The sequence below is a fragment of the Syngnathus leptorhynchus genome, chromosome 21 (assembly GCF_054491065.1).
Source record: "Syngnathus leptorhynchus isolate UIUO chromosome 21, UIUO_Slep, whole genome shotgun sequence".
Lineage (NCBI taxonomy): Eukaryota > Metazoa > Chordata > Actinopteri > Syngnathiformes > Syngnathidae > Syngnathus > Syngnathus leptorhynchus.
The window spans coordinates 4,319,353-4,335,377 of record NC_141215.1 but is presented as its reverse complement, the minus strand read 5'-3'; the positions used below and the strand labels follow the sequence as shown (position 1 = coordinate 4,335,377).

At 42.9% G+C, this 16,025-nt stretch overlaps 1 protein-coding gene across 1 annotated transcript; it reads left to right on the top strand.

Annotated features, from left to right (window-relative positions):
- The first annotated feature begins 658 nt into the window (after positions 1-658).
- On the top strand, positions 659-5,846 carry pfkfb3 (6-phosphofructo-2-kinase/fructose-2,6-biphosphatase 3). The gene is made up of 14 exons (XM_085901961.1): positions 659-954; positions 1,875-2,003; positions 2,071-2,167; positions 2,247-2,313; positions 2,385-2,459; positions 2,548-2,604; positions 2,687-2,811; positions 2,907-3,114; positions 3,191-3,337; positions 3,423-3,527; positions 3,705-3,834; positions 3,914-4,041; positions 4,107-4,295; positions 4,992-5,846. The coding sequence occupies exons 1-14, from the start codon at positions 876-878 to the stop codon at positions 5,010-5,012; spliced, it is 1,557 nt and encodes a 518-aa protein (XP_085758087.1). The 5' UTR covers positions 659-875; the 3' UTR covers positions 5,013-5,846.
- The last annotated feature ends 10,179 nt before the right edge of the window (positions 5,847-16,025 follow it).

Genomic DNA, 16,025 nt, shown 5'->3' with positions numbered 1-16,025 from the left:
GCCTCATTCACAACTTATGTAAGCGCTTCTCTCGGGGGTTTTGTCTGGCAAGACGTCATTCAGGAGCAGATTTCATCATTCAGAAACAAATTAGATGGTGAAATGAGAAGTAACCCGTGAGGGATGTTTCACTCTTTTATTCATTTGCTCTTTCAATGTAAACAAAATGACACATATAATATGTGTAACTACATCCACGATGACTAAGTGCCGCAAGCCTGAGCAGTTGACAAATGACAATCTGCACATTTCACTTTGGAAGCCCAAAGTGTGGGAAAACAACTAAAAATAGAGAAGACCATAATTACATCATAAGAAATGTGCTCACACTTTTACTGTCATATCATAGTTTGAAGATGAGTAACTCCATTGCGCAAGCCTTACAAGCTCACCAAACATTCCTTGACAGATAATTATAACTAAAGCAACTTTACCCATTATTATTACTTACATTCCTACTGATATACTATTAAGTGACTCGTGAGATTTAGCGTAAGCTACCGTTCTTGCGACTTTCGGCTTGTCCCATCATTTAAAATACAGTATTGTTGAGCAACTAGTGGTCTAGTAGTAATGTCTATAATGACCGCAAGGTGGTGCTGTGCCCCACCCCCCCATCCCTCACGACGACGACGTTTGTGTCGTCATCCTAGTCACGTTTCCTCTCCACTAGGCAGGCTTAAATAGCGGATCGACGCCGCAGACCGGCAGATTAGCTCTACTCAACGCTCCAAGCGAACTCGACAGTCATTACCGGATCGTTTTTCTTGCTCAGGCAAAATTTACAACGCTTAATTTTATAGATTTGTTTTGGGGTGTGTTAGAATCGCCGTGCTTCCCACTTATTGTGTGCAGCTTTTCCAAGTCTTCAAGGAATGCCCAGAGAGCTGACCCAGAACAGGATCCAAAAGATCTGGGTTCCTACCAAGGATGATAAACCGGCACCACGTAGAGGTAAAGTACATGATTGAAATTAAGCAGTAGGATTTGATATTACCATGACCTCTTTAATGTGCTTTCAAGCTGCATTGTCGACGCCTCAGCCTCCCCAATTATTATCTTTATGGTTATACAGATGTGATCATTGAAGAAATACATCATATGAATAAGTAACCTCTAGAATTATGGGCTGCTGGTTATGAACGCGGGTGCCGGGTGCACTTGACCTACAACGGCATGCACGGCACGCCTCGACTAGTGCGTGACGAGACACAAGTCGCCATGGTAACCGCATTGCGTCGCAACCCGGAGTGGGATGCTGCAAAAAAAAAAAAAAACTCGGCCTTTCATTGGTCGGTGGGCAACCCGTGTCCATGGCGCGATACTGATGATTTAAACCCACGTTTTGTTTTTTTCTAAGCATAATAATTTTTTTTTTTTTAAAGCAGCTTCCAAAACTCGAACGGTAGTTTACAAAAGTCACAAAGAGTCGGTGTTGCTTATATTTAACCACTCTTCCAAAGCCTCCAGTGGCTATTATGACTCAAGTCTAAATCAGAAGTGTAAATTTCCCCGTTTTTTTTTTTAACATGTTGATATATTTTGAACCCAAGTATGTGCTTCCGACTGCTGTAGTGTCAAACCTAGGCCAGAGCTGCTGGCAGAGTCTGAATGTCAATTACCGGCCTTAATCCCTTCTTCCACATTCATGTGGTTCTTGTTTTCTGGAAACGAGCTTAGTAAATTGGCACTGACGATGTTTATTGCGGTGCGGTAACAGAGCCACTTAAGTTGACTTCAAGTGACGTAAAGAAATGCTTAGTAAGCTGCGGAATATGCCGAAAATTGGGTCATTCGTGTCACGTAAACCCGACGCTCTTTAGGAGTCACGCAACGTTATTGCAGCTGTGTGAATCGGACTGTTGTCCTTACAGCGGGCGGCGTCCCCCACGTCGCCAACCCCCCGACCGTCATCGTGATGGTGGGCCTGCCGGCTCGGGGCAAGACGTACATATCCAGGAAACTCACGCGCTACCTCAACTGGATCGGCATGCCCACCAAAGGTACGCACGTTGGGCGCCGGGCGACAAAGCCGAAGCGTCTTCTCATCACGACGTTTACCGCCTGCAGTCTTCAACGTGGGCGAGTACCGCAGGGAAGCGGTCAAAAACTACAGCTCCTTCGATTTCTTTAAGTCTGATAACGAGTGCGCTGTCAAGATCAGGGAGTAAGTGGATATATATATATAATGTTAGCGATTAAAAAGAAAAAAACTAAAAAAAAAAAAATCCATCTTGGCTTTTCAGACAATGTGCCTTAGCAGCCTTGAGGGACGTCAAGTCCTACTTGCAAGACGAGGGAGGCCAAGTCGCGGTAAGTTTCCCATGATGCATCAGCGGTACCAGAGAACCCAGAAACAAACTAAGACGGCACGTCTACGGCAGGTCTTTGACGCAACGAACACGACGAGGGATAGGCGGAAGCTCATCCTCCAGTTTGGCCTCGAGAATAGCTACAGGGTATGTGGTTACCGTGGCGACCGGATCAATTGGGGGGGGGGGGGGTCTGGTGTCTCTTGGACTTCATTTACCCCTTTTTTCTGTCCAGATTTTTTTCATCGAGTCCGTCTGCGACGACCCGAGCGTCATTGCATCGAATATCATGGTGCGTTACACACTTTCACGATAACGTAACTAACCACAGCTTTTGATAGTGACAAAAGAAAAAAAATCTGACCTTCTTCCAGGAAGTGAAGGTTTCCTGCCCAGATTACAAAGACTGCAACAAGACGGACGCCGTGTTGGATTTCCAAAGGAGGATTGAATGTTACAAAGCCAGCTATCAGCCTCTGGACCCTGATCAGCACGACAGGCAAGAAAGTCATTTTCCCCAAAAAAAAAAGATTGCTTCTCCAATGACATACTTTGTTTTCAGTTCCATTGTTAATCGGGTTTTTTTACCTGCAGGGACCTTTCGTTCATCAAGGTGATAGACGTGGGCCGCCGCTTCCTGGTCAACCGCATCCAGGATCACACCCAGAGCAAAATCGTCTACTACCTGATGAACATCCACGTCCAGCCGCGCACCATCTACCTGTGTCGACACGGAGAGAGCACAGACAACCTGGAGGGGCGGCTCGGGGGCGACGCCGGCCTCTCGTCGAGGGGCAAGCAGGTAGGGGATATTCCGAAGCTCCGGTGCCACGTTTGTACGAATCAGGCGGTGATTTTTCCGGCGCTCTCCATTGTAGTTTTCCAGCGCCTTGGCTGGATTCGTAGAAGAGCAGCAGATGAAGGATCTGAAGGTCTGGACCAGTCAGTTGTGCCGCAGCATCCAGACAGCCGAGCACCTGGGGGTCCCGTACGAGCAGTGGAAGGCCCTCAATGAAATTGACGCAGTGGGTGTCACTCTGGGTTGCAACATTTTTTTTTTTTTTTCCCTCACTGCATAAATATTCAACATTTACTGATGTTTTTTTTTAGGGATTGTGTGAGGAGATGACGTACGATGAGATTAAGGAGAAGTTTCCTGAGGAGTTTGCCTTGAGGGATGAAGATAAATACTACTACCGCTACCCCGCTGGAGAGGTAGGCTTCCACAGAGTTCTGTACAAACACTTTTTTTTTTTTAGCATCATTAGTCAAAATACTCAAAATATTACAACTGTCATTTATGTACAGTTGAAATAAACAAGGTTCCGAAATTGACCCTTGGGGTACTCCTTATGCTTAACCTGAGATGACATTCACTTTTGTTGACTCTAGTCCTACCAGGACCTGGTCCAGAGGGTGGAGCCGGTCATTATGGAGCTGGAGCGTCAGGAGAACGTGCTGGTCATCTGCCACCAGGCTGTCATGCGTTGCCTTCTGGCGTACTTCCTGGATAAAAGCGCAGGTGGGCACAGAAATGACACTCATCAATATGCTTATGTAACAACAAATCACCAATATATATATATTTTTTAATATTTCAGATGAGATGCCATACCTGAAATGTCCCCTTCATACTGTGCTGAAGCTCACCCCTGTGGCCTACGGATGCAAAATCGAGTCCATCTCTTTGAACGTGGAGGCAGTGAATACTCACAGAGACCGACCCGAGGTAAGACCTCCTCACAAGAGTACTGTTTATCTTTACCGTTGGATATTAAGTCGAATTTTGTACAGGAGGTAAGGAGAGGTCCGGGCAGCTTGATCCGGAGAAACAGCGTGACTCCTTTGACCACCCCCGAGACCAACATCAAGAAACCTCGTATCGACGACCTGGATGAAGCTCCTATCCAGGAGCTCCCCCGTTCGGTGGCTTCGTTGGCACTCTGCAGCCCGTCGCACCTCCCGCTAACACTGGCCGGCCAGGTGGGTGCTAGCATAAAGGAACACAAAAATCTGTCGTGGTTCACGCATCGTTTTTTTTTTAACTTCAAATCTTCCTGTGCTGCCTTCTCCTGCTCTGCAACTTGCAGTACTGGCTGGGCAAAGTTTGCCTGTAAGTATTCATACAGCAGCTAAGTGAGACTAAGGGGGGGAGAAAAAAAACAAAAAAAACAAAACAACTTTATTCAGTGTCACATTGCTATGTTTGCTACGCTATTACTTTCAATGGATGGAAATGAAAGCCGCCTTATAGAAGTAAAAGTTCTCATGCTCATCATTGTTGCGCTGAGTCAGACTGACTCATCAGTGTCTGGTTTATTTTGTGTTTAAAAAAAAAAAAGACGAACCGTCCTCCACTACCTGGAAGTGGTCTCGCTCTTCGTCTTTCAACGGTAAACAAACCAGCAGTTAGCGTTGCTGTTTATTTCGAGCTCCCCCTCCTAATGATGCTAGCTATTGAAAATCATTCTCTCGTTTTATGACAAAGTGCGAAGGCACGTGAGGATTATAAGTGTGTCAAAGTTTTTTTGCGCTTTCTAAAAATACCAGCAGGTGACATAACCGGTAGTTTGTAGACATTAGGCTAAATTGTACGTAGACCGCGAAGTGCATACCAAACATTACAAAAGCGGGTGGAGTTGAGTTTTAATGTTAGCTTGGCATATTTTGTGTTTGCAGAACCTGAGAAGACACTCCTGACCCCCCTTGCAGGTCACAATAAAGCGTCGACGCGGCATCCGGCGTCCTTTCACTCAATGTCTTGACACGATGAAAGTTCTTCTACAAAAAGCCTTTTCACATGGAATCATTTTTTTTCCCCCTTTCTCTCACATATTTTAAATCTTCCAAAAAAAGAGGGGAGTGATTTTTTTCCTTTTTTTTCTTATCCAAAGAAGCAAAACATTGTCACTTTTCATGCCTTCCTTCAAGATATTCCTACGGGGGATTTAAAAGTTAAATCAGTCTTGTCGTAGTTCACTGAATTGTATTTATTTTACACTGGAATTTTTTTTAATGTGGGTGTCAAGGCGGAGCCAAATTGTTGAATGGTTTTGCACATTTGGGATGCATTTTGAGATTTTTTGTTTGTTCTTGAATGTGCTTCAACACAAGCCGCTTGATTTTAACGGAGGTCATTCTTGCCGTAGAGTGCCTGTAGCTTGTTGCTTCGTCCGGTTCCGTTTTCCACATTTCATATGGAAATGTGAAATTTCCATTTGAATGATTTCGCCGTGTTGATTTCGCAAACAGGGTAAATGTTATTTTCGTTGCTGTCGTCCGCACACAAATAGAAGCACCTCTATTTTTCTGATAACAAAGCGTGCTGTTAATAATATCTTTGTAAATATGAGTATGTGAAGATGGATTTTGACTTTCTTGGAAGGTTTGAATGAAAATATGTCATTTGATTTTTTTTTTTTTTGTACCAATGTGGCGGAACTTAAAGAGCAAGCGGGGTTTGTGTATAGGAAAGAAACTGCTTCTCACACCGTTTATGTTAGTACAATCTACTTGAAGTGTTTCTCTTTTTTTTTTTGGTTACAATTTTATTATATTCTCTATTTATTTTCTATGTAGTTTTTGGCACACAAAAAGGGAGGAGGGGCCTACTATGCAGGCAAGGGCAGTATGTTGTACTTGATTTTGCATCTGCTGGACCAATAAAACAACTAAAAGTATTTTTGTGTATTTTTTTTTTCTATTGTGAATAACTGACAGTGCCACCTTGTCTTCTGACAACGTGACTGACGCAATTCAGGACGATGTTGCGGGGCAAATGACAGCAGAGTGAATCATAAAAACTTCAAATTCAAGGCTTATTTATGGCCACTGTGCAGAACAATTTGGATTTCCACCCCGCTCCTTACCGATACTTGGTGTTAATGCCAGTTGGATATAAATATAACTTGGCTCTCTGATGAGCTGAGAATGTGCCTGGCCTCCTATTTGGGTCTCTGTCCTACTCACTCAACACCTAAAGAGACCGCTAGTCAACATTTGTGGTGAGTCGTGTTTAGACTGGGCATTTCGGTGTCTATGTGCTCGCCATCAGGTTCTCCCTCTCAAGCGCACACGCTCATACACACGTACACTTTTGGTGACATCACTGCGGCGGTTCATTTCTCGTCACATGACTGCATTTGCTTTGCTGCCAGTATTTCACAAGTACTTTTTTTTTGTACCGCAAATTGGGCAACAACAATTTCCCCCGTCAAATTTCTTTGGAAAGGGAGAGTCCTTTTCTAAAACGTATCTTTGTTTGTCCTTCTCCGGTGTGGGCAGCACACGTTTGTTGGCAGGTATTGCCTGTGGTTGCGAGAGCACAGAGGAGCTGCTGTGTCAGGCCTTTGGACGGTAAAACGTGGAGCCGCTAAGCCGCCCGCTCCGCAAATAGCTGCCTTTAATGCCGCGTTAACGAAGGGGCCGGCGTTCTCAATCTCCCCGAGGGTTGGGGTCATGAAGGTGTCCGCACCTCAATACGTCCTCTACTTACGTTTCGCCCAAAACGACGACGGCATTTTACAAATTCCGGCAGACTGCGACATTGGACATCGCTGCCCTTTATCATGACTCAGCTTCTTTGCTTCTGTTATCTTATTAGCGCTTCCTTATTAGCCGTGCAATTGACCCCGATGTCCCGTCTGTGGACAAGATTACTTCAGGCTCAAACGCACGAGCGTGAATCGACTCTTTTGATCCGTTTCAAACGCATCGCAATGAGTTTCACAATTTCACAACATTATATGGATGAGTGGCACGTGCGAAGGTTATTGGCTCAAGGCCACCGGAGAAAGCGCCGCTTGGGCTCCGAACAAGCTCGACTGGTTTGAGCGACTACGTGATTCATTCTTTTAATCAATCAAATTCAAGAGTAAACAAAAAAATTATATGAACGAAAAGGCATCTTCCTTCCCAAAACAAGAAACTATTATGATTTTTTTTGTTTATTAATTTATTGACTATACCTGTTGTAGTTAAATAACTAAATTAATGATTAAAAAAAAAAATAGAGGTTGTTTCAAATGACTACAAAACTAAAAAGTTCATGTCGCAGTCTATATTGTGTTGTTCTTATGAACAATTCGTTGCGTGTTTGAATATGTCCAGTTTTACCTCGCTTCGCTCTTCGTGCAAATTGCTCGTTCTTTGTACGCTCAGGGTATTGACAGCGAGATTTCCCTGTGAATGGAGAGGATAAGCCTAACATGAATGGAGAGGAGGGGATTAAATATCCCCGATTACACCGGCTTGGAAATAAAAGAGCCTTTTATGGCATTCCACCGGGCAGTTATGCGTCCGACACAAAAGGCACAATACTCGTCTTGATGAGTCACCCTACGGTTTTTGTTGTGTGTCATGTTGACATTCTACTGACCTTGTGTGTTTCTACGTGGCTAATAGGGTTAATGGGATAGGTTTTTGTGGACACGCTAACATCGGGGGGGCAAGGAAATGAGAAGATGAAGGAGGAGAGAGAAAAGTCGAACCCACTTTAACTTCGATCCTAACCTCACCTCGTTCCCAATTCCCGCACCAGGAATAACCAACTTGAGAGATGGACATGCAGGAGGTCACGTACGTTCTAAAATGATGAACAAATGGGCCAATGTTTCAGAGATGTGTTGCTGTGGCACCATGATGACACTTCCTGCAACACAAGAGAGAAACTACTCAGTGTCGTCACACTCATCTCCTTCCTTCTGTGACCATAACAGGTACTCATAAAGTGTTCACGTTGCCTTGCGAATAAAGTGACGTGACAGTTTTGGTGGGACTTTGAACTTTTATCCAAAGTCCCACAAAAAAAAAAAGAAATAGAATCTAGCATCGTCCTTTTTCGGAATCTTCAAAAGAAATACAATCCCAACTAACGGAATTATAAAAACATAATTATACGTTGTTGTTGTTGTTTTTAAATAACATAACATCGTGAAACATTTCTCATTAATGGAAGAGTACTCCTTAAACGTTACGACATTGCTCCGAGGCCAACTTTAACAATGGTTAACAGGACTTGCCTAACAAATCGGAAGTGTCACAACAGAAAGTTGGTTTAGGGAATATGGGGAGTAATAAAGCCATAAAAACAAATGACGGTTTATAGTTTGGACGGGACATTCTGAGTGAGAAAGGGAAAAACACCGGAGTGAATTGAATTTGGCTCCATTGTGGACGCAGTGGCACAAGATTTCCTCAGAGTACCGAAAGTTCACTCATTGTTCTCCCATTGTGAGTCACTCACAATTTTGTAAGTGTGTATACACAAGAGCGGTGTACACAACATTTCCCTTCTACTGACCTCTGCAGAAGGGTCAAATATCAGTCGAGGAAAAAGGCCTTCAATGTACGAACATAAGTTTTGCTCAAAGCTAGACATGTGTCCATGCATTTTTTAAATTTGTTTGCTAAAATTAGTTGCTAGCTTGTGCTAACGCTAACTGTGTGATGCTCATTCGGGCGACGGGGCGAATCAGGTTGGCAGGGGAGCGGGGGGCTTATGTCATAGGTCCAAATCTAGCGCGAGGCCAATTGTGTCACCTGGTTGCTCTGTGTACAAACAGTGGCTCGTTGTTGACACTGCAGGTCGACGACTAATGATCTTACGCAACCTCGAGAACACGCAGTCCCGCTTGCCAGCATCTTAATTGCAAGGCTCAATTCGGATATTCGGCTTGGGTGGGTGAAATTTGGTCTCTTGGTGCTCAACTAGCCAGACGTGAGTCATTGTGATGTTAGCTTTTTGTGAGAAATCTGACGCTACTATGAACCGCCCAAAATTGAGAAAACGACTGTCAGGATGACGATCCGAAACGGCTTCCTGCCGTGGCGCCTTGTTGACACGACTCGGTGATTTGTTGAAGCGGATCGCTCACGTTTTGACACCACAATGCCCCCCCCCCCCCCCCCCCCGCACCAGACTTGACCTCCACTCTTCCCACGCCACCCGCCTCAGAGCAGCAAATAAACTTCACCGATGACATTGCGTTTTGTGATTTTCTGCTAAAAAAAAAAGTAGCTCATGTATAGCAAGCAGTATATTCCCTTTTTTTTTTTTCCGCATCTGTGTGCGAGTTTACAACCGACTCTCTCCAACACCCTTTGCCGTTAGCAAGACCATGCAAACGAGAGCAACAAAACTCTTTTCCTGTCTCTTTAACATGACAAGTTGTTGACTTTTGTCGAAGTGTGACTAAGCAGAGGAGTCAAACATTGACTTTCAACATGTGATCATTCATTTGCAAATGCTCTTAAGCATATGCTAACCGAGTTGACGCGAGGCTCTGTTTATTTTTTTAAAAGCTCATTCACTATGTGACCACCCAATCTGCAAATGATGGACACCGCAGAGGTCAGGAAGTGCGCGTCGGCCGTGACCCGGTGGTTGTCTGCGTGTGAACCTGCAGGAGCATCCCGTCCCGATTAATCCCCTAGTCCGAGCGTCTCGTGGCCAGATGATCGTGCTCCATAATCTACACTAAAAGCCTCCTGTCATATGATCTCATGCGAGTTTTCCATGGAAATAACCCACACGTGGATATTTTCAAAATGACTCACTTTTACTACAACCTCTTCTATTGTGAATGAGTCAGACCACTCGCTTTGCTGCCGCTTGTTCATATGAAGGGAAATTGCGCCCTCTTCTGGACATACAATAAAAAATAAAAAGCCCAATAAATCTAATGATTATTATGCACGTACTGACAAAGTAATTGAAAAGCAATGCTTTTCTTTCGTCAGTAATTTTTTTTTTTATTAAGTGTACATTGTAATGACACTAAGCATGGCAAGTTCTTGAAAATTCAGCACTAATGAATGAGGTTCCATTACAAATATTCTCTCTACCCCAAATTAAGCACACACTTTTATTGAAATATTTATACAACAATAATTAATACCACTTTGAAACAATTCTTGCAATTGCACTGGCGTATAAAAGACACATGCAGTCCCGCAATGAGCCACAAGGTGGCAGGAGGCTTGCACAAAATGACAGTTGATTGCCCTAAGAAATTAAGTTTTTTGAATTGATACGTCAGTATTACAAATAGTGGATTTAAAAAGTGTACACACCCCTGTTCACCATTTCTCATTTAACATGAGTTAATATTTGATTGGTTAATTCACAACAAACATTATTTCAATTGTATAGTCTTACTTCATATATTGAAAAATATTTAAATAGTCATTTCAGTAGGTTAAAAGCCACATTATGGTTGAAAATGTGTCTTTTTTTTTCATGTCACACCATCCTGGCATTCAAACTGGGGTGTGTAGACTTTTTATAACCGCTGTATCTATTTATTTTATATTAGTGCTTGTAAAATGAACGTAATTACAGTATATAATAACAATACCCGACATTTAAAGGACATAAAGTCGTATAAAGTCCCCTTGACGCCAACGAGTTTTAACAGAGCCCTAACAATCATTCGTCAAACATAAACACGTCAAATGCGAATGTCTAGAGCGGATTTTATTTGAAAATGTAAACTTGAAGTTTTCTTCGTCATAAACCTGTCATATGAACAGTAAATCGTTCGCATACGTATGAAAATTTAGTGGACACCACCTTGGGAACCGTACGCCTTTCCCTTGACACGTACAGTAAAAGTCACTATGCACTCCGGGGAATTCGTCTCTTTTAAAATTCCAGACCAAAATAGAGGCAACAAAAATATATACGTCTGACCTTACAGAATCCTTGAAGAGAATTATTGCTTCATTTCAATATCAAGAGTGAAGCTGATTTTCATTCATTCATTCATTCATTCGTTAGGAGGAACACTGTCTCACGGGCTTCTTTTTAATCCACTTGGAAATACTTGAAACTTTTCCAACAAGAAAAAAAAAAAAAGGTTGAATAACTATCTTCCCTCCCATCACATCAGTTACAAGGGAAGGAAGCCATAGGTTATTTTCATGTTTCTCACAGCAGGCCGTTTTTCCATAATTGGGCCTATAAAATGATTACGCAGTAAACAGACAACATCAGGAATAGCAAGCTCACTGAGAAGTCCGACAAAGCGCTCTTCCGACTATACTTGGAAAACCACTTTCAGATTGTGGAGTTTTTTTTTCTGATTGTATTTACAGACGCAAGGGGAGTCTGTCTCGGAGAATGTTAATGTACGGTATGAACACTGGTGGCTCAGACACTAAACCACACATGTAAACTGTGTATGGTGTGTGTGTGTGTGTTAAATCTAGCTCAAATGTTCATTTTATGACTCGAAAAGGCTTGCAATACCAACTACGTCCTTTAGGGGCAATAGTGAGCCACAATACAACACTATAAAAATCTACGTGGAGTTTCTACGTTTACCTGGGAATGGTAATGATAATTGACGTAATTAATGATAAAAAGTCACTCTTTGCAGAGGATAAATAATCTATGCACACAAGTGTTTGTGTTCCAATAGCTCAAGGCACCACTGTGCTTGTAGCTAGCAACCGCCATCGCAGTAATGTACGGATAAATTAAGGATTGATGCAAAATATACTCACGCTATGTTGACTGAGTGTAATCTCTGCGTGCGGTCAGATGAGCGGTGATTAACACTCATCTCTACTTCCTGATGGATTTAATACCGAGCGTAGCGTGACGACAGCATGGCGAGGATGTGACCCGATGTGGGCATAGTGGATGACCCCCATCCCCACTTGTCCATCTACTTTGCGCCTGACATCCAGACAGAGACATTTCATCCAATAATCATCATGATGCTAAATAATCATGAGTCTGGCCAGCTTGGAGGTTTTGGGATTTATGCTTGACACACATAGCGGATGTAACGTGAACAAGCCGGATGGCTAAATCGTCGTTTTCCTTTTGATTACAGCGTGTTATGGCATCATTTCGATCGGATTATGCGATGCGACAAAGCGGGTGGCATGGGGGCTTTTATTGTTGAATTTATATACTGTTTTTTTTTGTAAGATCAAGATAATTGAGAAGTGCTTCTCGGACAAAGCATTGGAGCCATCTTTGTCAAAAAAAATCCTAACTACTGTTGCTGTTTGTCACCACCGCTGATTGGCAGATGAAAAGCCTGCGGCCAAGTGCGTGGCTTGCAAAAATGCTCGTGAAAGCAGCTTCTTTTGTGTCACTTCGATTGCGTAACACTTTTTTTTGCGCCAAAAAATACCAACCGAGCACATCGCCGGTCCCGAAATGGCCTCAAATCAATCGACAAGTTCGGTGTATTTAATTCTTAGATGGGACAACTTACTCAAAAGCTCGACAGTGTTTATTTTTCAGCTCGACTCCGATGATAAATCTTCTCGATGGCGTTCATTCATTCCTTTCCAATGAAGAATATCATTCATTACTAGCATGATTAACGGCTCTGTTGGCATCATAATTGGAGCATTTATCGCGGCGACTGGGAAGTCTTCAAAACACAAAAATGTGCGACTTGTTCAGGATGAATAAAGACGTTACGTTTTCCGAGCCAAACACTGGACTTATTCAGTCAAACATCCGATCGTAGACATAAAAGCAACAGTGCTTAGCTTATAACGCTTAGTAACAAGACAATATGATGCTTTGATATCAGGCTTATACTATTTACAGCCACTCGAGGCTTATTTGTTTCGTATCGGAGGCTCGCCAATATATCCCATGATGTTACGATACAATGCGATAGATAGGACCGAGGTGGGGCACAAAATTCCAGCGTCCCTCGCTGGTTTCTGTCATGTAACGTAATTTTTTTTTTAAATATTTGAGGGGGAAAAAAAACAAACTTGTTATTCAAAACCGGATTACATAAAATGAGACTGGAGGCTTGGAGAACGTGATCGAAACAGCTCCGGAATCCCGAGACCGAGAACAACGATGCATTTGGTATCAACAAACAATCGTGAAACTTATTTTGACAGGACAGAAAAGTAGCAGAGGATTTGTCCGAAAAATGAACTCAATGGGTAAGTCTGTTTTTCCAATGCATTTTGGTAGAGTGACGTCACAATGCCAAAATCTTTTCACGCTGGCTCGGTCGATGACTTAGGGGAATTTTTTCAAATGAACTGTTATTATTGTTTCTCATGTTAAGATATATACAAATATTTTCGCCTTTAGGTTTTTGAGGATTTTAAGTATAGCAATAAATGAGTCGTTGTTGAATGTCCTGCTGGTGAAATTGAGCTAATTATGCTGGCTAGCCTAAAACATTTTGTCACGTTGGACTTTCGGGCTACTGAGTTCATGTCGAAGGAAACGCGTGACATTTAATCGAGTATATTAGGTGCTTTTATTTTCCACGGGCATTCAAGTTGCAACCGGATGGAATGATGTGAAAGGGGCTTAAGGGGGGGGGATGCGAGGAAGAGCAGATGGTTGAGCTGAGAACCGGACAGACAGATGATAGCATGCGCCAGGAAGCAATCAATAAATCCTTACTGCAACGACGACAACTCCAATTAAGACGCAATAAATCTTCCGTTACGTCTCAATAAAGAAATTAAAATATTCGCAACAATGTAGACTTTTTGTCTCAATGTCCGATACAAACTTTGATTGCTACAAGCTAGCAATTTTAGCATCAAGGCTGGTACGTTTGTGATCTGTCATGAGATATGAGAAACTGACATTTTAATGTTGTCGAGCGGTTGCTGCGGTTTGTGTTCATACATGGCGTAGCTTAGCTGACCTAGCTGAACTTTGAGCTTACGACGTGATAAAATCAGAACTCTTAGCGTAGCAGTTATACGTGTTAGTTGATCAACGGTGTCTTTGTTTTCCGAGTCCCTGAAACGAAGCTTTTTGTGTCCCCTTTTGGAAGTATCAATGTTGTGCGTCTGCGAAACATTTTTTGACGTTTGAGAGGCGGGACGGGATGACAGCGGACGGGCGGGGTGAAAGAGTGAGGCTGAGAGAGAGAGAGAGAGAGAGAGGAGCGTGTGAGAGACTTGTCAAAACTTGGCCCTGTCTGCTGCCTCACCAACTTCCTTTCAACATACCACTCTTAGCTAGAACACTGCGTGTGCTTGCGTGCTCGCTCTCAGACTATCGTCGGTGCGGCGCTTTTAAATGAAGGACTTGCTCCCGTTCCCGAACGTACTTGACAGCTTGGATTGACGCCCATTGATGTGAAGCATAGCAGAACGCATTACAGCCCATTAAAGTGCTGAAAAAATGATGGGGGTACTGTACATACAAAATCTTAAAAGTAAACAAAACAAGAACAAGTGTAAAAACTGTAAATTAGCCGCGCGCACGCACAGACACGTAGAAAATCGAGTTTGCGAGCAGCCTTTAAGAGCTCCTCGGGGACCCTTGAGAGTTCTCAGACGTCACTTTGTAAATGATTACGCAGGTTTGTTGTTGCGCATAAATCAATTCCCATCACAACACAATCATTTTTTGTCTATTTATGGTGCGGTATTCATTGTGGCCTTAAAATAATCTATTTAGTGGTTTTGCGCAATGTCGTCCCGTGGCAAAATGATTTAGCACGGCGGGGACGACGAGGACGAGGGACAATTTGAAATAAATAAGAGGAAGACAAAGAACGAATAATGGACATGAGGGGTAACTGGAAGAAAGATCAGGCGGTCTGAGATGCTAATTTGGTAATTGATCCTTGAAGGGTCTACTGCGCTCTCACTTTTTTTTTTTTGGAGTGACAAGTGAACAAAATAGTTGGTGGGAAATGAAAGTGCCAGGTCACAAAAAGCTCACAGGCAGATTATTACAAAGCCGAAATATGAGACCGGGGGTCAATGAGTTGGTGTGGTCCGGCAGGGTCAAAAGAAAGTCTTGGGTCAGTAAGCTTGTGATCACCACCTGGGGAAAGTTTAACGCCTGAACTATTTTAACTTAAGTCGTTCGGCGTTTATTGTAATGACCTCAGTGGTACAGTAAACGTGGTAGTGTATTTTTCTGACATAACTGATGTACAGAAAGTTGCTTGGGAAAAAGTCTGACCGAATCCCATGAGGGGAGGGGGGGGGGGGGGCGTTTTGGGTGAGTGGTTCGGGTTAGTCGAGCGGTTACCGTCTGGTGGTCGCGTATGACGTGAAAGACAGAAATGTTAACTGACAGAACAAGCGGTCTCAAAGGTTAAAGTTGAAAAATATCATCTGGCTTTCAAATCCCTGCAATGACTGACTCACTAAATAATAAGCAGGATGATTCGATTGTTGCCGTTTTCTATCAACCAGACCGGATTTAATTATTTTGGTGCGTTCCTCGGCATTGGGGAATTCGGGTGCTGAAAAATGTTCTCTGTGCAAATAAGGTCTGCTGTCACAGTTTGGTTGTGTCTTTTCAGCAGCGAGGGTCAAAAAAAAAAAAAAAAAAGGGGAAATTCCTTGTGCAAAGAAAATAAACTGGGTAAAAATGTTTTTTTTAAAACAGTGGGCACAACTTGACAGTTAATGAGGTGCAAAGAAAACACTGGAGTGCCATAAAAACATAATAAAAAAATATTAGTCAACTGGTGTATTGTGCTCCTGATGAAATTCCATGTCTAAAAATATGCTTAAGCGTTTTTTTTTTTGTGTGTTTTTTGTTGTGTTAACTTCTCCACTGCAAAAACAAATACATATGAGCCGATGCCAATTTGAGTGAACATCGGTGGCGGTACATCATGTCCGGAAATAATGAAAATCCCCTGTGGGAGCGGGAGATAAATAGCGCAGCTGCTTTGGCCTCCACAAGTAAGATCCACTTCAGGTCTGATCCGAGCGATACAAAGATGTCAATTA

What these genes read in the sequence shown, in the direction of transcription:
- pfkfb3 (XM_085901961.1), top strand. Translation starts at nt 876, where the DNA reads ATGCCCAGAGAGCTGACCCAGAACAGGATCCAAAAGATCTGGGTTCCT. An exon ending in GATCGGCATGCCCACCAAAG is followed by an intron (nt 2,004 to 2,070) that starts GTACGCACGTTG and finishes TACCGCCTGCAG; the next exon opens with TCTTCAACGTGGGCGAGTAC. An exon ending in CTCACAGAGACCGACCCGAG is followed by an intron (nt 4,042 to 4,106) that starts GTAAGACCTCCT and finishes AATTTTGTACAG; the next exon opens with GAGGTAAGGAGAGGTCCGGG.